The following is a 20,399-nucleotide window of genomic DNA, read 5'->3' as shown; positions in this document are numbered from 1 at the left end:
CTTAGACAACTCACTCCCTATCTTGGGCCTTGGTTTCTTCACGTCCAGAATGCTCTTCTTATATAAAATTGTATCTGTCAAATTATTGGGCAAGGAGGAACCACAGTAACAGATAATTTTAAAATCGCAGCAGCTCAAACAACCATCGCTTATTTCTCGCTCACCCTCTATGCATCTCCAGTTGGCAAGGGTGCCACTCACTGGAGTTATTTATGGACTTGGCCTTGGGCTGATGGAGCAGCCACCATCTTGCGTGGTGTTGGCCATAGTGCCAAAGAAGAGTTGCCTGTTGATGAATGGTGCACCGATACCTCAAGCTGCCTACCCAAAGCACCTCCCTTCACTTCTGCTCACATGTCATGGGTCAAAGCAAGGAGGTAGGGAGTGGTAATCCAGGTCTCTAGGAGGAACACCTGGGCTATGTAACTAGCAGCATATTTCTACCACTATGTTGATCTTCAAGGAAGTCTGTGAAAAATAGCCTATGGTCAGTAAAGTCCAATTATAAGCCTGTTTCTGTGTATGTAAAAGCACTAGCCTTTACCTAGGGCTGCCCAGGTTCCTGAGCAGAAGGTTGTTTGAGAACTTGCATTTCAAGAAAGAAAAGAACTTGAGAAGAGAGAAGTGGGATGTGGCCAGGGAGATGACCTGGGCCAGATTCCAAAGCTGGCCTTGTTTTTATTTACAGTTCTGTTTGTTTCCAATATATTTGCAGAAAGTTTCCACAGCAGAAATACTTGCAGAATGGCCTGACTACATCTATCTCACTGTTTTTTTTGGTTTTTTGTTTGTGTAATCTTTTGAGTTTTAACTCAAAGTTATCATCTGCTACATTCTTTATGTTTCCCTGAACAGGACTCAGAAGTTTGGAATCTTATCTGCTGGTATTGCAACACCAATTTGCAGAAAGCTGTGTTGTTCATTTTGAAATACATATGTTTAAAGGAGAATGAATGATGATTTCCAAGAATTGGATGTCTTGGCAAAGAGTGAAATAATAGAGCCAGTGTAGATGATGGGAAATGACTTCTTGAGATTTCTCCTCTTGCCCAGCCCTCATCAGTTGGGATGGAGGCCAAATTCTGTCTTGGGAGAAGATTGTGTCTGCTTGTTCTGGGAGTAAAGAGTCACAGCCACACTCGAGGCAGGGTGACTTCTGCATCCAGGCACTGCTGGATGATCTTGCACAGGACAAAGCTACCTGCTAAACAGGACTGTATTTGCTAGTGTTAATAGGCTGCAGGAACAAGGGCATGCTGGGAAGATTTGTTCATGGGATTTATTAAAAGGCCACATGAAATAAGGGCTCCCGTGTCTGGTGGCTGTGGAGACCATTTGGCTGTTACTCATGTGTCTGAGTTATTCCAGGTCAGTGTCTGTGTGCCTCAAATTCAAACTCCCTAAGGGAGAGGGGCTCTAACCATATCTACCTGTCACATTCCACTACAGAGGGCTCCCATGGAGCAGTCACCTCTGTGGTCACCATGACTGGAGCCCAAGGAAGCTCTCTAGAGAGCTCCAGATGGGCTCTCTCTGCATTTCTCGTTCCATTTATGCACTCACTCTTCATTCTGGAGTGGTCTGCCCTGCCCAGCTGTGAACCACATGAAGACACTTAACCTCAGTTTTCTCATTTGTAAAGCAGTGGTAACACTGGCCTCTGCCACCTGCGGTTGTGGTAAGGATGGAGATGACAGAAAAGATCAAATGATTTGAAAATGACTGAGGTCTATTGTCTGCAGCCCTGGTCTAGACATTTTGTGCACATTAACTCAATTCTTCCAGCAACACTTTGAGGCAGGGATTCTCACTTTGAGGAAATCAAGGCCCAGAGAAGCTGGCTAACTTGCTAGTGAGTGGCGGTCCTTACAATGAGCCATCTGATAAAGCCCATGAACGAGATCACTTTGGTGTGCCCTGTTCCCTGTAACCTGAAAATAACTTACTAGCAACCAGTCCTTTCCGCCATGGATCTATGCAGCAGGTGCTTCCTTCTAACTTGCTAATGATCAAGTTTGAACACCAGAGAAGGACTCCAGAGACCATGTATTTAAGCCTGCCTTTTGCAGAGTATGTAAAGCATTAGGTCAATGCAGGTCCCCAACCAAAGCGCTTACTCTGTGTTTGCAATGATCATCTGCCTGCTGGGGCCCCTCACAGAGCTGGGCTGACTGTGAGTGTGAGCAAGTGTGTAGTGGATCTGTGTGGAAGGAATGCATGAGGCTGCAACATCATGGAGGCATTTCCACCCTGACAGCCGTTCCTCAGGTCAGGTGGAGGGTAGAACTCTGTTGGCTGACGTGGCAGCTGGTGGAGGCTGCCGAGCACCCAGGTTTGCTACACAGTTCGGGCAGGCAGGGTCAGGCCAGGGAAGGTGCAGCCATCCGCCATCGCTTTTGAGCCTCTTTTGGGTTCGGGGACTTGCACAGGGGCACAGCAGCGTGGCTTGTAAGTTCTTCTTATCTTTATAAAAGGAAAGCCAGGTAAGGTGAAGCGTTCTGCTTTCTGGAAGCCTGGTGGATTGGTCAGAAACCAGCTTCAAAAGGACCCTGACATTCACAAAGAACTCTGAGATAAAGGTAAGGGTGAGATAGAAACACACCAGAACCCAATGTACCCACAAACCACATAGGTGAAAACTGAAAGAAAAGGCTTCAAAATGTTAGGTGATTATTGCATGTGGGTGACAGGTGACAATTTTTTTCCTCCAAACTTTTTTCTGCCTTTTCCTCCTTTTTTTCCTGTTCTTTCTTTTCATTTCTCGCATTTTCTTTTTTTTTAAAAATTTATATATGACAGCGGAATGCATTACAAAATTCTCGAATTTTCTACAGTGACCAGGTGTTGTCACTATAGAAAAGAGGACAAGTTATTAAAACAGAAAAAAAATTATTAAAACCTAGAAAGATGTCTGGAAAACACCTCCTCTCAGGGTGCCCTAGAATAGTAAAGAGGAAAAAAAAAGCTGGGGTAAATCCCCATTTAGAAAGTGACATTGAATATGTGTATCTGTGGTTTCTCCTTGTGATTAGGGGACAGAAACAGGAAGCTAGTTTTGGCCCCTGAGTCCCAGTTGCTCTCCCTTCTAGGATAATCATTTCTCTGATAGGTCCCCGTGACCTCATCTCATGTGCTGATGCTGAGTTCTGACAATCGTCATCGGCAAAACCCTGGTAATCCCCTGACCCCACTTGCAGTCCCCAGAGACCTCTCTGTATTCTAGGGTTCCAAGTTCCCCTTACAAAGTATTTTCTTTGTTTTTGATAATTTGGAATATGCCTCCCAAAATCAAAATAAATCACTGTCATTCCATCAGTCAAAAGTAATCACAACTAGTTGGATGGGGTGACACATGCCTGTAATCCTGGGGAGGCTGAGGCAGGAGGATCACAAGTTCAAGGCCAGCCTCAGCAATTTATCAAGGTCCTAAGCAACTTAGTGAGACCCAGTCTCAAAATAAAAATGAAAAGGGCTGCGGATGTGACTCAGTGCTTTAGCACCCGTGGGTTCAATTCTTGGTATGAAAAAAAAATCACAATTGATGTGGATTTCCTTTTACTGTTTCTTTCTTTCTTTTCTTTGCCTTGATTCCTGTCCCGAACCCCTTGGTTTGTTTCCTAGAGCTGCCTCACCAGGGTCTCCCTCCAGCTGCCAACCTCACTCTCCTGTACCACTGGCCAGAGAGCCCCACCCAGCAGAGCAAGTTCTACTCCCAGAAACCTGGCCCTGGCCTGACCTTGGCCTTGCCTTGCCTTTTCTCAGAAGGACTCACCCTTTACCAGCAAATACAGTGAAAGATCTCTCAGGGCCAGGAGATCCCTGACTCCCTGGTGTTCCTAGTTACAGATGCCCATGGACTCTGAATTTTCCCGCCGTGTGCATGGTATGGATTTGGTCTCCCTTTGGATCCTGTTGACCCGACAGTCTTGAGTTCCTCTTTTTGTCTTTCTGACATCCTGCTGAATTGAGCTAACAGCCCCCTGATTAAATCCCAAACCCGGGCTCTGGAACTTCCATATGAACAGTCTCCTCACCAGCTGGCCGACCTGTAACATAGTGTTTTGTTTAGGTGGCCAGAAATCGGGAGAACGTTTCCACCTTTGATGGTGAGAGACGGCGATGTCCGAGGTGGTCATTACAGGAAAAGTCTAGGGAGAGAAGTCACTGTTCCTATGGGATCATGGATGCCTGAAGCAGAGAGGGGTACGGGAGGGATAAGCAAGTGTGTCACCCCCATTCCCAGCCCCCTAAAGAAGAGAGCGAGGCATTAAAACTGCATCGTCAACTGAGAAGCTACTCCTTTCTCAGTTGGCATCATCTTAAAGAAAAAGTCTCAACATTGCGCTACTAGGTCTTTAACATCTCTCCAATGCTTCCAAGAGGAAAGGGCCTCACACCCCTAGACTCTCCAGACAGTACCACCAGCTGGAATATACTTACATTGTTTTATTTCTGGTGAGTTTATTTACTTTATTGCAAGTAATTTTTTCCTCTTTCTAATGGCAACATAAAACCGCCCTGAAAATTAATCTATTAGAGGGTTTTTGTTTTTGGTCTTGGTTTTTTCCTTTTTGGTACTGAGGATTGAACCCAGGGGTGCTTAACCACTGAGCCACATCCTTAGCCCTTTTTAAAATATTTTATTTAGAGACAGGGTCTTGCTGCGTTGCTAAGTGCCTCGCCAAGTTGCTGAGGCTGGCTTTGAACTCTCGATCCTCCTGCCACAGTCTCCCCAGCTGCTGGGATTACAAATGTGCACCTAATCTATTAGAGTTTTAAAAACTCAATTGTAATCAAAAAGTTAAGCAAGTAAAGGACAGGTGGGTCTCAATTATGGTCTCAATTATGGCAACAACAAAACAAGTGACGTAGTGCCCCAGTGATTGACATTTGGAAACCTGTCCAGAAAGAAAATGGTACAGAAAGTACTCTCAGATCCTGGAGTTTTGGGATTTAAAAACTATGTTATTAGCAATTTCACTCATTCCTTCACCATTCCACACTATAGCATTTTCAAACACCTTTCTTCTTTTTCAATTTTGCAGATTCCAGAAAGAAATTGAAGTTTTAAGGCGAGAAGTGAAACATTTTTACTTCCTTCCCAGAATGATGCCAGACACTTTAAAAGGTATTATTAACCATTAACTTAAATTTAATGTTATCAGCTGATATGTCTTAAAGGAATTGATTTTCTAAAGCTGTGGCTCTTAAAAGTGGGTCACAGAATTGACCACAATAAAAAAGGCTGCATTCACATCTAATAGGTTAGCATGCTGTTAGTAGAATAGTAACAAATCATTCTCATCCTTTAAATTCATTTTGGTAAGAATCTCTTGCTCTTCTGTTGCTCAAAGTTTTATTTTATATTGTCACTTGCTTAGTCACTCAGGTTAAAAAAGGGAGGTTATTATGTGAGGTACAACTGAGATTCTATGAAGACTTAGCAATTTGGTAGGTAAATTAAGAAGAAGGCCAGGCGTGGTGGTACACACCTGTAATCCCAGTGTCTTGGGAGGCTAAGGCAGGAGGATTGGAGTTCAAAACCAGCCTCAGCAAAAAGTGAAGCACTAAACAACTCAGTGAGACCCTGTCTTTAAATAAAATACAAAATAGGGCTGGGGATGTGGCTCAGTGGTTGAGTGCTCTAAGTTCAATCCCTGGTACAAAAAAAAAAAAAAAAGAAAAGAAAAAAAGAAAGAAAGAAATGGAACTATGTTAGCGTAGAAACTCACAAATGACTTGTTAAACAAAAATTTGAAAACCACTAGACTTGAATGTTAGCAGGCATGGTTCATGAGACATAAATGAATAACACTGTTCAGAGGTCTATGAACTTTTTTTAGCTCAACAATAATAATTTTATACTATTTCTGTGAAATGTATGGATTTTCCTACCTGGGCAAAGGACCAAGTGGTCAGTTCAAGGTCTTTCTGCTTCCAAGATTTTGATTCTTTCTTCACATATACGGATAACCAAAGATGTAGCTCAATGATCTTAGTTTGTTGTTGCAAGAAAGCAAATCAACGCAATTTGGAGATAACTCAGATGAACCCATTTTTAATACCCAGCTAAAATAACTTGGGTCCCTGTTCCTGGAAATTCATCATGTTCATGAGGTTTTCAAGGGTTTCCAGAAAGATGCCTCTCCTGGTCACCTCACACTAAGAACCCATGTTCCCTCTGTCCTCTCAGTCCACACATGGCCATTGCTCTTCCTTCCTCCCCATGGTGCTTGTACAGAACAGACTTTACTGAAGGTATGAAGATAGTAGGGTCAGCAGAGGTCTATGGCTCAACACAGAAGGGGCAGTAATGACACATCGTTGTCCCTAGGTTTCTTGGCTCTGGTCACCATAGGAGTCCTCATGCAGGCTGTTTCCTTGGGCCATTTTCTGCGCACTCTGTATCTCACCCTCCCCTGTAGTTCCTCTGTTCCCAGTTCTGAGATTGCTGTGCTCATCACGTGGAGGATGCAGACACCTCCCATCCCAGTTAACCTTGATATGTAAGATCATACACCTGTCCAGCTCGATCACAGTCTAGAATTCAGGCACACTTTTGCTTTCTCAAAGAAGATAATAAAAATTAGGGAGCTTTGCTAAACAAGAGGTGGGTGCTTTTGTTCAGTTACCCTAGTAATTATTAAAAACCCACAAGCCAAAAATTAAATATATTTTTTTTCTGGAATGCATCTCAGATAAAAGTCATAAGCATGCCTCCGTCCTGCTGTAAGTAAAGAAATCCCGTGGGAGAGACAGCTGGGGGAACCCTTCCAGGGCTTTTGCTTTGTTGATCACTTCCTTTATCACTTTAGAGTCTGCACTGGGAGGCGGGGACCCTGAGGGTCCTGAATCCTGATTGCCCTTGTACCAGGAAGACACCTGCAGCTAACGATGAATGTGGGAAAAGTAGCTATTTGCTACTTTAACTATGGAAACACAGGAGCACCGTGAGAGCATCCCAGCTGGTTCTGACTCCTACATCAACTTGTTGAAGATCAACCGGGAACTTCTGGTCACTCACATCCGTAACACTCAGTGTGTGGTGGACAACTTGCTGGAGAATGACTACTTCTCAGCTGAGGATGCAGAGATCGTGGGTGCCTGCCCCACCCAACCTGACAAGGTGCTTGGTGATGGGATTGGTACTGGCAGGACTTGAGCCCCTGAAGCTGGAAGGGTCTTGTCCCTTCTGGCCTGAGTCAGGGGTTTTGTGAGTTTAGTAAGCGGGGAAGAATTTCACGTTGAGTTTATTTGTTGTTGTTGTTGTTGTTGTTTTAATTTTTTAACCAAAAATACCTTTATTTTTTTAATCTTCAAAAAAACCCTAATTTCTTCTTTTTCCAAGATAATCATGATTAACTTAGAAAAAGGGCCATATAATACATTTTCAAAGTATTTCCCTTTAACAGGAAAACGAGCTTTAGAGAATCTAAACGTTAGAAGATGTTTTACAAAATCTATTTTGTTGCTATTACAAACAAAGTGGAATCTAGCATAAGTCAAGGAAATTCGTTTGGACTCCAAGTCCTTCTCCTCTAGGAATCAGCATTGTTATATTATTTCCCTTTAGCAAAATCTGATCTAATTTATTAATCCTCTTCCTTCTGGTGTGATTTCATTTCCATTTAGCAAAATCTGATCTAATTTAGTAATCCTCTTCCTTCTGGTGTGATTTTCATTGTATCAGTAAAAGCATTTGGGGGCTGGAGCTGGGCCTCAGCTGTAGTGCACTTGCCTGGCCCGTGTGAAGCACTAGGTCTGATTCTCAGCACTGCAACTAAATAAACAAAATAAATGTCTATCAACAACTAAAAAAAAAAATTAAAAAAACCTAGGCCACCACCACTTTTTAAAAGGATGCTGACAAAGTCATCAAATCCTAGAAATGTTCCAACAATTTCCTTCTCACTCTTCATCACAATGTGAATGCTTGATCCTATACACTTGTCCACAGGCTCTAGTGGCAGTAGCTACGACAGGTTGGTGGTAGTGGTAGATGCCATGGATGAGCCGGAAGTGGTCAGCCCATGCTGAGGTCTTGTTAGAGCGTCAGTGCTCCAATTATTGGGTTCTTTTCATGGTTATGCATATCAGTTCCGTGGTTGTGGCTGGAGCAAGCTCTTAGATCTAGCTTTCATTGCCATATATATTGGTTCCAGACAACTTATGGTTAAATCCACTTTAAATGAATGGGAGAGAAAAAGCAGATGAGCACAGAACACTAGCAGTGATGGTCATTCTGTGCCTTGAAGCCCTATGGGCTGCTGGTAGCAGGCTAGGACTCAGGATGGACATGGCCTTGTGTTTAGGAAGGACTACATCCAAGGTGGTTCCCCAAGGAGGAGGTCTCCACGTTCCATTGTAGACAATGTAGCAGCAACTAGTTTCACCTAAGTTTGGTGTTACCTTCTGAAAAAATAGAATTGAGACCCATAACTCCGTCTCACTTAAAGGAATGACAGAACTTATTTGAAACTCCGTAGCACACTTATTTTCCCCCTGCATTTTTAATTAAAAAAAAAGGCTACTTAAAACATATAATACATATGGGGGTCTGTTACCCTCTTGCTGCATGGCCCAGCTGCCGCCTCATTAGGCTTCAGGGTGATTTTTTCCCTCTCCATAATCATTCCTGATGGCAATAGTGCTAGGTTAAGATAAAAAGCCGGGATTCAGCCTGGTAGTGGAATACTTGCCTTCTATGTATGAAGCTCTGGGTTCAATCCCCAGGGAAAGCAGACAGAGAATTCCATGGGTGGATATGGTTCTAGTCGTGAGTCTAAACTTTTTTATTTTTAGGCTCATGGAAGCTTCCCAGTTTTGCCTCTTGCCAAGAAGATCAATTTAGAAGATGCTAGGCTTCTAATGCATCAGATTTTCATATTGGCTTAGTAAGAGCTCAGAGCCCTGAACTAAGCCCACCGAGGTATCTTTCTGTCAGGAAGGACCCCTCGTGCCAGCTCATAACCCTTCTGCTTGTGCTGCCACCAGGTCCGAAAACTTCTGGACCTGGTCCAGAGCAAGGGTGAGGAGGTTTCTGAGTTCTTCCTCTACGTGCTCCAGCAACTTGCAGATGCTTATGTGGACCTCAGGCCGTGGCTATTGGAGATCTGCTACTCTCCTTCCCAGCTCATTCAGAGCAAAACTATTGTCAACACCGACCCAGGTATGAGTCAGCTCCAGGGTGACTACAGGCACCTGTGCACAAGGACAGTGGGTCTGGAAATGCTGTAGCACTGAGACCCAAGTGGGCATAAAAGTCAGTCTCGTATTCCACCTCAAGTTGGAATAGCACCAGATAATAAAATTAATTTAATTCTTGCTAGGCACTGTAACACATGCTTGTAATCCTGGACACCTGGGAGGCCGAGGCAAAAGGATTGCAAGTTTGAGGCCAGCCTTAGCCATTTAGCGAGACCCTGTCTCAAAATAAAAGATAAAAAGGACTAGGAATGTGGCTCAGTGGTAAAGCACCCCTTAATTTAATGTCAGTACCAAAAAAAAAGATAGTTTGACCTTGGAAACAGAAGCAAAGAACATACCTAGAGAGCCAGGTGTATGTTTAGGGAGAACAAGGCCAATGGCCAACAAGCAGACTTTTAGGGCCAGGGATGGACTTGCTCCTGTAGCTGCCATCCACAGCCAGCGTTTTGCTCTTATTGCTCCTTCCCCTATGAATAAAGGAAAAATATTCCATGGTGAGTAGTCCTCTCAAAGGACTTCTCCATTGGTTCCTTTAGCCAGTTATTTCCTAGCCTTTAAAGTATAATTCACTCTATAAGAAGCTGCATGCAAAAGACTAAAATCATAGGAAAAGCCGATTTAGAAAGAAAGTAGAGCAGTAAAGGTGGGGGCAGGGATTGGCCGCAAATAGGCATGAAAAATCTTCAGGAGTGCGATGGATGTATTCTAGAACTGGATCGTGCTAATGTTTGCACAACTTTATACACTTGTAAAAGTCAATGATAAGTCTATAACACTAGTGAGTGAAATTTGTGGTATATAAATTACACTTCAATAAAGTGGTAAACAAAATACAATTCACTTCACAAATATTAAATAGGCAACCAAGTTGGAAAGTTGATGGGAAAAGGATTGGAGATGAATCTGGAAATATACGTGGGTACCCAATTTTGGCTAATTGAATTATAATTAAGACTATTATAAAGGAATGTAGGGAACAGCCTTTTGTTCGGGGAAGAACCACTTGCTTTGTGGCATTAAGTCTCATTCTTGTCACTCAGGTTTGCTGGGAGCATGGCACCCATGTGAGCATCTCTGCCCCTGTGGGCTGCTCAGACCTTACCCAGTCGTTATGCCAAACATTGGTAACCCAAGGCCCACAGCTTGGGCGCCAGGGCTGGTGCTGCCTTCATCTTAGTGTACTAGTTGTGGTATTTTAGGTGAGGCACGCGGCTCCTTTGTAAACCATAATGTTCATCATTGTATAAAAAGTTTTGGCCTCTGGCTTTTGAGACCAGCTGCTTTAACAGCTATGTTGCAAGCAAAAGAAAGGTCAGGGTCATTTTTTCTTTAACAGTGAAATTTCCAATGGGAACTGGCTCGTGGTATTTGAACAAGGCTGAGGGATGGGGCAGGGAAGCAGGGCCATCTGGCCTGGCCCTCCAGTGTAGGGGCTTCTGTCTTCAGCTAGAGTTCAGTGACAACACTGCAGAGGAACAAGAGGCCTATCTCAGACTCTGATCCCAGTTGAAATGTGTCGCCCTCTAGCGGGGCTAAAAAGGAAGGCAAGCAGAGGGATGGAAACCTGGAGATGCTCAGTTTCTGGAGTGTGGGCTCTTCCAGGTTTCAGAGGGCCAGTATTGAGGAATGCCTGCACTGAGCACCCCAGGGGCCCTGGGGGGTGTTTGGTTTGCTTGAGGGCTTGCCTTTCCTCCTTGATATCTCCCTGTTTGATGTGGTTTCCACCTCTCTCTCTCTGCCTCTCACCCCGACATGTGCCTGCCACCCGTCTCTCCAGTGAGCAGGTACACCCAGAAGCTGCGGCACCAATTGGGTTGTGACTCCAAATTCATGCTGTGTTATGCCCAAAAGGAGGACCTGCTGCTGGAGGAGATCTACATGGATACCGTCATGGAGCTGGTGAGCTTCAGCAACGAGAACCTGGGCAGCCTGGGCAGCCTGTCCTGCCTCCTGGACCACAGCTCAGGCGTCCTCAACGAGCAGGGCGAGACCATCTTCGTGTTCGGGGACGCGGGTGTGGGCAAATCCATGCTGCTGCAGCGGCTGCAGAGCCTCTGGGCCTCAGGCCGGCTGGACACAGGGGTCAAGTTCTTCTTCCACTTCCGCTGCCGCATGTTCAGCTGCTTCAAGGAGAGTGACACGCTGTGCCTGCAGGACCTGCTTTTCAAGCATTACTGCTACCCGGAGCAGGACCCCGATGAGGTGTTTGCTTTCCTGTTGCGCTTTCCCCACGTGGCCCTCTTCACCTTCGATGGCTTGGACGAGCTGCACTCGGACTTCGACTTGAGCCGAGTGCCTGACAGCTGCTGCCCCTGGGAGCCCGCCCACCCGCTGGTCCTGCTGGCCAACCTGCTCAGCGGAAGGCTGCTCAAGGGCGCCAGCAAGCTGCTCACGGCCCGCACGGGTGTCGAGGTGCCCCGCCAGCTCCTGCGGAAGAAGGTGCTTCTCCGGGGCTTTTCCCCCAGCCACCTGCAGACTTATGCCCGGAAGATGTTCCCTGAGCGCCCTGCGCAGGACCGCCTGCTGCAGCAGCTGGAGGCCAACCCCAACCTCTGCAGCCTGTGCACCGTGCCTCTCTTCTGCTGGATCATCTTCCGGTGCTTCCAGCACTTCTACACCACCCTCGAAGGCTCCCCGCAACTTTCGGAATGCACGGTGACCCTGACCGACGTCTTCCTGCTGGTCACCGAGGTCCATCTGAACAGGACGCAGCCCAGCAGCTTGGTGCAGCGCAACACGCGCAGCCCGGCCGAGACCTTCAGCGCGGGCTGGCGCACACTGCGCTCGCTGGGGCAGGTGGCTCACAGCGGCATGGAGAGGAGCCTCTTCGTGTTCACCCAGGAGGAGGTGCAGGCCTCAGAGCTGCAGGAGGGGGACCTGCAGCTGGGCTTCCTGAGGGCCGTGCCAGAAATGACCCCTGAAGGGGGACAGCAGTCTTATGAGTTTTTCCACATCACCCTCCAGGCCTTCTTTACCGCCTTTTTTCTCGTGGTGGACAACAAGGTGGGACACCGGGAGCTGCTCAGGTTCTTTCAAGAGTGGGCGCCTCCTGGAGAGGCAGCGGTAGAGTCCTGCTATCCTCCCTTCCTTCCTTTCCAGTGCTTCGGGGGCGGCAGGCTGGCACGTTCTGATCCCTTCAAAAACAAGGATCATTTTCAGTTCACCAACCTCTTCCTGTGCGGGCTGTTGTCCAAAGCCAGACAGAAACTCCTGCAGCACCTGGTGCCTGCTGCCACCCTGCGGAGGAAGCGCAAGGCCTTGTGGGGGCACCTGTTTGCCAGCCTGCGCGCCTACCTGAAGAGCCTGCCCCGGTGTCATTCCGGGGGTTTCAGCCAAGTGCAGGCCATGCCCACCTTCCTCTGGATGCTGCGCTGTATCTATGAGACGCAGAGCCAGAAGGTGGGGCAGCTGGCGGCCAAGGGCATCTGCGCCAACTACCTCAAGCTGACCTTCTGCAATGCCTGCTCCGCTGACTGCAGTGCCCTTTCCTTCGTCCTGCACCACTCCCGCAAGCGGCTTGCCCTTGATCTGGACAACAACAATCTCAACGACTATGGTGTGCGGGAGCTGCAGCCTTGCTTCAGCCGCCTCACCGTTATCAGGTCAGGGTGGGGTGGGGCTTGGAATGGGGCCAGGACTGGCATCACTGGTCAGGATCCCCTAGTCTGTTGTCCCCTAGAACTCACAGTCACTGGTCTTGGAACATCTGGACTTTCTTTCAGGGTGACAGAGGGCAAGGACTAAAGAGAGTCAGAACTGGTCCTCCCCAGCTGGGTGCACTTGAACAAGCTGCTTAGCCTCTCTGAGCCTTGGTGAATTCCTCTGGAAAGAGGAGATGCTCATAATCCCAGCAATCACAGTAAGAACAACTTAGTTTATTGAGGTTGGGTGAAGCACATTACCAATATTACCTTATTTAATGCTCTTCACTCTATAAAGTAGGTACTATCATTGTCTCCGTTTGGGTAAATGAGGAAACAGAGGCACAGAGGAGATAATTACTGACTCAGATCACATAGCTGAGACAGGGTAGAGCCAGAATAAAGATGGCATAAAGAAGCTATCTTTTAAGACCAATTGAAGGATTAGAGATAGCCTGTGAAAAGTTTCTGGCATGAGGGAGGTTTCGTGACTGCAGAGAAAGCAGACCTGGAGCTGCTTGGCATGAGTTGCCTTTCATGGTCAAATCAGCAGCCCTATTTGCTTGGTGAAAATTCTGCCACATGGTAGTTTTTCCATTTGAGGGTTTTCAGGAAAGAGGCCAGTCTGCTCTTGTCTATTAGCATTTCCTGCTTAGAACAAACCTTGTCAGTCTTACCAGCCTGGAATTCTCTATTACTTGGCTCATGTATTTCTGAAGAGCAGTGGGGATTTGCACCTGCCTCCCAGGGCCTGATGTACTGGTGCCAGAGAGGAATCTGTGTGGGCACATGGAGTGCCAGGAGCTGCAGGCTTCCCTGGCCTGGGAATTGAAAGCCTGGAACCTGTCCTCTGCCCTAGCAGCCAACCGCTCTCTCTTCTGCAGCCTTTGGCAATCTGTCATCCTGCGCCACCTTGCACCCATCCTATGAAAGAGAGACTTGGCAGCAGTGTGGTGGTCCTGATCCATTCTGCTGTCCCCAGGAAAGGAAAAACAGCTCACAGGAAAGTAGGAGACTATGGGCGACTACGGGGAAGCTCTCTGATTTCCCCCGAGAGTACCCGATAGGATTCATTTCAGCTGGAGAGTTAGACAAACTACAAAATCTTGATGTCTTAAATAAGTTTTAAGCTTATTTCTCTTTTTATGCAAAGGCTAGAGGTAGGTAATACAGAGCTGGTATAGTGTCTCCATAACCATCAGGAGCCCAGGTTCTCTTCTGCCTTGTTCTAATGCCATTCTCACTATCTCGCTTCTATGCTTTAACACAACATGGCTACCCATGCTCCAGTCAGCAGTCTAGCCACCAGGACAAAGGAAAAGGCTAAAAAGAGCAAACCTTATTATTTTAAAAGGACTGTTCAACTACTGCTAATGATACTGTTTCTTCAATTTCACTGGTAGAATTGAATTGTATATGTCAAGTAAAAAAGGAGGGAGGTTTCTATTGCTAAGAAAGCATAGACACTGGAAGTGACTAATAGCCTCTGTCAACCTGGGATGATCATACAGGACATGTGCACACTGTACACCACCACCAATCTGGCTACAGGTAAGGGTCTGGAGTGTCTGACCTGATCATTTTGATGTGGCCTAAAAATCAAGCTTTTACCTGTTTGGCCTTTAATTTATTACAGAAGTCAGCTTGTGGACTAAATTCGGCCTATGGCTTGTGTTTGTCAATAAAGCTTTATTAGAGCCCAGCCACACTCTGCCGCGCGACCAGCACGCTAGCTTCATACTAGAGGTCCTAAGCATAGAATTTAACTAGTGAGATCAAAATAAACACACATAAACTCAATTTACTTTTTCTTGACCAGGTCAGAGACGGCCCCCTCTGGCTCCTGCCTCGAGCCACCTGGTGGGGTAGTGAGGTTTACACAAGAGACTAGCAGGAGAGAGGAAGGGCACACCAGGGAGTGGCCTTTTATTGGGGAACAAGAAATTCAGGGGAAAATTCCATCCAATGAAGGTTGAGGGGGACAGCATTCCAAGGTCAGGGTCAGTGACTGGTCTCAGGGTCAATGGTCAATCACACCCCACACGGATGGGCTCTTGCACCTAAAAAGGGTGGGGATTAGTTCTGACACAGCTTGGCCAGAACACCTCACACCCAGTCAGGGAGGTGCCCAATCACGTGCGAGAACGGCTTCCCACAAAATACCACTTGATTACTTACTGGCTGCTTTACTGCCTTGGTCAGATCCTTTATGGAACGAGGACAGTGAAGCAGTGGTGGGGCTGGGAACCAGCTGCAAAGCCTAAAACATTTGCTCACTGGCCCTTTATAGAGGTTTGCTGACCCCAGCCTCTTCCCTCTGATTTAGAAACTGCCCAAATTTGTCATTGTCTTTGCTGTTGTGTTTCAGACTCAGTGTCAACCAGATCACAGATAGTGGTGTGAAGGTGCTGTGTGAAGAGCTGACCAAGTACAAAATTCTGGAGTATTTGGGGTATGTCTTTCTCAGGAACACTGGGCCAACTACTTAGTAATGATACTAAGTAGCCGAAGTTGCCATCCATATGGGTCCCCAGCAGGTTGGCCAGGATCAGGGCGGTGGGTGGCAAGTGCCTGGGATCTGTTTCTGTCTCAGACTGAATTCTTGCTGAGCCTCAGATTCCTCACTTATAAATGGGGATCCTAATCCATGCAGGTCATCTAATACCTGGTTATTGAAAGATGCTAAGAGGAAATACATGGGGGTAAGTTTCGTAAACATTAAAATACTGTTTGTGACCAGACACAGCGGCGCACGACTATAATCCCAGTGGCTCTGGAGGCTGAGGTAGAAGGATTGCAAATTCAAAGCCAGCCTCAGCAATAGCAAAGCACTAAGCAACTCAGTGAGACCCTATCTCTAAATAAAATACAAAATAGGGCTGGGGATGTGGCTCAGTAGTCGAGTGCCCCTGAGTTCAATCCCCAGTATTCCCCCGCCAAAAAAAAAAATACTGTTTATGTATTAGATTTTCATACTGTGAGTCCATAATCCCTCCTCCAGAACCCTTGGGTCAAGCCAAGGATCAGGGTTCGGTGTATTTGCTTTGTAGTAGTGACATGGCCAGAGGGGTCCAGGGCAGCACCCCATTATCCTTTACCTTGATATTTCTGCAGAGAAATGTGTGAATGTTCAGACCAAGTAGGGTAAATAGAGATCATAAATAGGTTCACATCGGTTGCCAAAACAACTATGAGACACTTTAGGTTTTCAGAGCCTTTGGGATTGTGGAGTTTGAGATAAGGGATCTTGCCCACCCCACCCCATCCCACCCAGGTTACCACTGTCTCCATGAGCGCAAGTGGTTGCTCAGCTGTGTTGGGCCTCAGTCAGCTCCTTCATGGAACGAGGACAGTGAAGCAGATGATCCCGGGGCCACCTCTCTCTCCACTCAGGAATGCTGTGTGACAATGGGGTCCTCAAAGCCTCAGCTTTATTGCTGAATTGGAATTGAGTGGTAAAATGACTAAGAGGTAAACATAGAGAAGGTTCTGTGTGCCTGCCTCTTAGTCATTCAGAAAGAATGTCTTCAGAGAGAAACTTCTCCTCAAGAGACTGACTGTGTGCTGATGGACATATCATCATTTACATGAATGGCTTGGTGAACCAGGCACTTCCCTGCCAGGGCTTTGCACCATGTCGCATGCTCCTCATGACAACCAACCCCATGAGGAGCTATGATTGTCACCCCCACTATAGACAGAGAGACTGAGGCAGAGGCGGCCAGTGGCGGAGCTGGTCTTGAAGCCAGGCTGAGACCACACAGTCCTGTGTGTCCTTTCAACACACTTTGAAACTCAGTAAGCAGCACACATGAAAGGGTGTTCATATGACCTTGGGAGTCATGAAGTGACCGGACTGTGCTTTCTCTTCAAGTTTATACAACAACCAGATCACAGATGTGGGAGCCAGGTACGTCGCCCAAATCTTGGATGAATGCAAGGCCCTCACCCACCTGAAGTAAGTAAGTGGGGTCTGGTGTGAAGTTCCTTAGTAGCTTCTTTTCTTCTTCGATTCTTTGGGTAACCCTTCCGTTATTAGAAGAATAAATGTCACTGTAAACAGCTATTATCCTCAAGTCTTCTGCCTGCCCCAGGACCATACTGGTCAAATGCAGGAGACCTGTTGTGTGGAAAGTGAGCTTGTTCTGCAGAGAAAGCATGACCAGGCGAGAGGCTCAGATTTTGGAAGGGACAGCCAGCTGAGGGAAGGGGGCAGGAGGCAGGGAAAGCTTGGCACTTCAATTTCATTAAAGACTGACCAAGCAGAAAGACCTATCGCCCTTTCTCGAATACCAGAGAAAAAGATCTGTCTCCACCCTCAGGGAACTTACCATGTGATGGCAAGCCAGAGCTTGATCCTTGGCCCTGTCATAGAAATGCCCTGCCAAAGGTGACAGAGTGCCTTGTTCCACCTGGCGATGGAAGCACCCCTTGAGCATGAGCAATTGAAGTGGGCACTTCCAGGCCTCCTGGTGGAATGGATGGTCCCGAGGTCATGTAAAGAAGCCCAGGAGGGCTCAGGTCACTAACTTTCTGCAGAGATTGTGGGCCATCCCCTGCAGAGGAGCCCTGACTGGCTATCCCCAAGGCTTCAGGTGATTTCTTAAGAGGAGGCCCAGGGCTTGGCTGCTGTACATCCCAGGAGCAGGAACAGACTGGCAAGAGGGGCTGGGAGGGGCTCCATGCCGGGGAGGAGGGAGGCCCGTATTGGAGTCCCTACCACACAGCTGGAGGCTGACTGTGCGGGGATTTTCTGCAGACTGGGGAAAAACAAGATATCTAGCGAAGGAGGGAAGTGGCTGGCCCTGGCTGTGAAGAACAGTACATCCATCTCTGAGATTGGGTGAGTAGAAAGGGACACACACAAGGGGTGTGTGACCTGCTGGGTGTATGTGGGTGCCCAATGGTCTTTTGTACATCAATGTAGCAGGACTGCTGGGTCTGGCTGTGAGGAGGCAGAAACAGAGATGTACCAGCAGCTTCTTCATGGAAATGGTGTGGGAAGACCCAGGGTTGATTATAAATCTGACTGCACAGACTTTTCTAATTAACTCATGCAAACTCAGCATTATTGCCACCAGCAAATGGAGGGAGTTATTCTAGCTCTATGTGATGGTTAACACAGGCAGATGCTCTTACTTTAAGGAAATCTATCCTCTGAAGGTTTTTTTTCTTTCAATTTTTTAAATCGTGGTAAAATATATATAAAATTGACCATCTTCACCATTGCTAATTGTACAGTTCAGTGGGATTAAGTACTTTCATATCATTACGCAACCATCACCACCATCCATCTCCAAAATTCTTTTTATCTTGCAAAACTGAAACTCTTCATCCATTAAGCAGTAACTCTCCTTTCCTCCCTCCCCTGGCCCTTAGCAACCCCCCGCTCTGCTTTTTGTCTCTTTGAATTTGACTACTCTGGGCACCTCCTGTAAATGGAATCACATAGTGCTTGTCTTTTGGTGATGGCTTATTGCAGCTTACATGATATTCTCAAGGTTGGTCATGTGACACGCCAGCTTCCTTCCTTTTTTTTTTTTTTTTGATGTGTGTGGGGGCACACCAGGGATTGAATTTAGGGGCACTTAGCCACTGAGCCACATCCCCTTCCCTATTTTGTATTTTATTTAGAGACAGGGTCTCCCTGAGCTGTTTAGTGCCTCACCATCTCTGAGGTCCTCCTGCCTCAGCCTCCTGAGCCTCTAGGATTACAGGCGTGGATCACTTTGCCCTGCGCTTCCTTCCTTTTTAAGACTGAATAATGCTCCATTGTATGTATGTTTGTACCCTGAAGGTGACACGCGGGTAGTTCCTTTCTGAGACAGTCAGGAGCTGAGGCTTTTGACGGGATAGCTCATCCACCCATCCAGCAGCAAGCATTTGGTTGCTTCCATATTTAACTGCCACAAATTATTGTGTATAAGGCTCCTATGAACAAAGGCATACAAAGACATAATCTTTGAGATCCTGCTTTTAATTCTTTTGGAAATGCTGAATTCTGTGATGATTCTATTGTTAATTTCTCAAGGAGCCCTTGTGCTGTTCTCCAGGTGCCTGTTCCGTCTTACATTCCCATCCTGCTCCCCGGCATCCTCACCAACACTTGTTTTAATAGTAACTGCCATCCTAGTGGATGACAGGTGGCATCTCATTGAGGTTAAGAAGCTTCTGAACTGTATCATTATAATTCTATGGGATTATAAAAATAATGGTAATTTTAAAACTGTGGAAAATATAAAAAGTAATTTTATTTTCAGAAATAATTACTGGTAGCATTTGAGACTATTGAAGCACTCCCACTTTCTCTTTCCCCCACTATTATTTTTTTTAACAGGGTAGAGGTCAGACTACACGTACAGAATTTTATCCTTCATTTTTCACTTACTCTCAGGTCATGAGTAGTTTGCCACCTTATTAAACATTTGATACCATTCAGTTGTATAGTTTTGCATTTTTTAAGCAAAAACTTAAAACTCTTGTTCAGGGGCAGCAGCAGGCCTTGCCTGGAAGGACGCAGGCAGGCAGCTGCTGGACCTGTTGTTGAGGCAGCCATGGTTGTGTTGTGAGTGGGCCGGGCAGACTGCTTTCTGTAAATGGAGGCCCCTTGTCCTATTAGGAATAGCTAACGTTTTTTACAGGCCGGATGGTGTTCTAAATGCTTTGCGTATGTTAACTTACACATCCTCACACACAACCACTCTATGAGGGAATGCTCTTATCATACCCATTTTACAGATGAGGAGACTGAGGCCCACCGTATTATGTCATTTTTCCAGGGATCCACAGGTAGTAGGTGGCAGAGCCAGGATGGGAGACTGGCACCTTACCATGCAGACCATGTTAGCTGCCGCAGTCTGGCTGGGCACAATTCAGGAGCCACTTGTCAAAAGAAATGAACTTTATTTTTAGAACACACACACCACACCACACAGCTCCTCAGGAAAAACCCTCAGAGCCAAACTGCCACCACCGGCTTCTCACAAGCGTCTCAACTTCCCCCACTCCTCAGGCTCTTGAGGCCGATTGGCTGGGTCACGTGGGCGGAGCCAAAAAAAAAGTCCCCCAATGAGTAGGTCCGTGGTCTGAAAGGGCGGGGAAACAGCCCAATGAGCATCACCGCAGAGGAGCCAATTAGTTGGCAGCTAGAAGTTTGCTGGGGCCGCTGTGAGCCAGTCATCAGCTGGCAGCTGGAAGTTTGCTGAGGCCCCTTCGGCTGTGGCTCTCAACATTGGTCCACTGTGTTATGTCATTTTCCCAGGGATCCACAGGTAGTAGGTGGCAGAGCCAGGATGGGAGACTGGCACCTTACCATGCAGACCATGTTAGCCAGATCTCAGATCACCCATTCTGGGGACAAAAGTCAGCTTCATTGTTGCAGCTGCCCACCACCTTGGTGCCTGACTTCCTGACATTCCTCTCTACATACAAAGAGTGCTGCTGGTGCAGTTGGTGCCCAGGGGTCCTGACCCTTGCATCCTGAAGACACTTTGCAGGTGCTGCTTGCACCACTCAGTGTTGCACATGGCTGTCCTTTCAGGCCAGCATGGA

The 20,399-nt window shown here is 46.8% G+C and overlaps 1 protein-coding gene across 3 annotated transcripts in view; it reads left to right on the top strand.

Annotated features, from left to right (window-relative positions):
* Nod1 (nucleotide binding oligomerization domain containing 1) overlaps positions 1–20,399 on the top strand; it is a 79,116-nt gene that overhangs the window by 13,195 nt on the left and 45,522 nt on the right. For all 3 annotated transcript variants that reach the window (XR_009225094.1, XM_046425997.2, XM_046425996.2), the window contains exons 2-8: positions 5,046–5,128; positions 6,816–7,126; positions 8,995–9,169; positions 10,985–12,809; positions 15,217–15,300; positions 16,723–16,806; positions 17,608–17,691. Coding sequence is in view for 2 of the 3 variants with exons in the window: in XM_046425997.2 (XP_046281953.1) it covers positions 6,932–7,126; positions 8,995–9,169; positions 10,985–12,809; positions 15,217–15,300; positions 16,723–16,806; positions 17,608–17,691 (2,447 nt within the window). In the remaining variant the exon portion in view is untranslated. The remainder of the gene's footprint in view (positions 1–5,045; positions 5,129–6,815; positions 7,127–8,994; positions 9,170–10,984; positions 12,810–15,216; positions 15,301–16,722; positions 16,807–17,607; positions 17,692–20,399) is intronic.

This window comes from Marmota monax, unplaced genomic scaffold (genome assembly GCF_021218885.2).
Source record: "Marmota monax isolate L192 unplaced genomic scaffold, Marmota_monax_Labrador192_F-V1.1 WCK01_AAM20220418_F8-fsc00133, whole genome shotgun sequence".
Classification (NCBI taxonomy): Eukaryota; Metazoa; Chordata; class Mammalia; order Rodentia; family Sciuridae; genus Marmota; species Marmota monax.
This window is presented reverse-complemented; position numbering and strand designations above follow the sequence as displayed.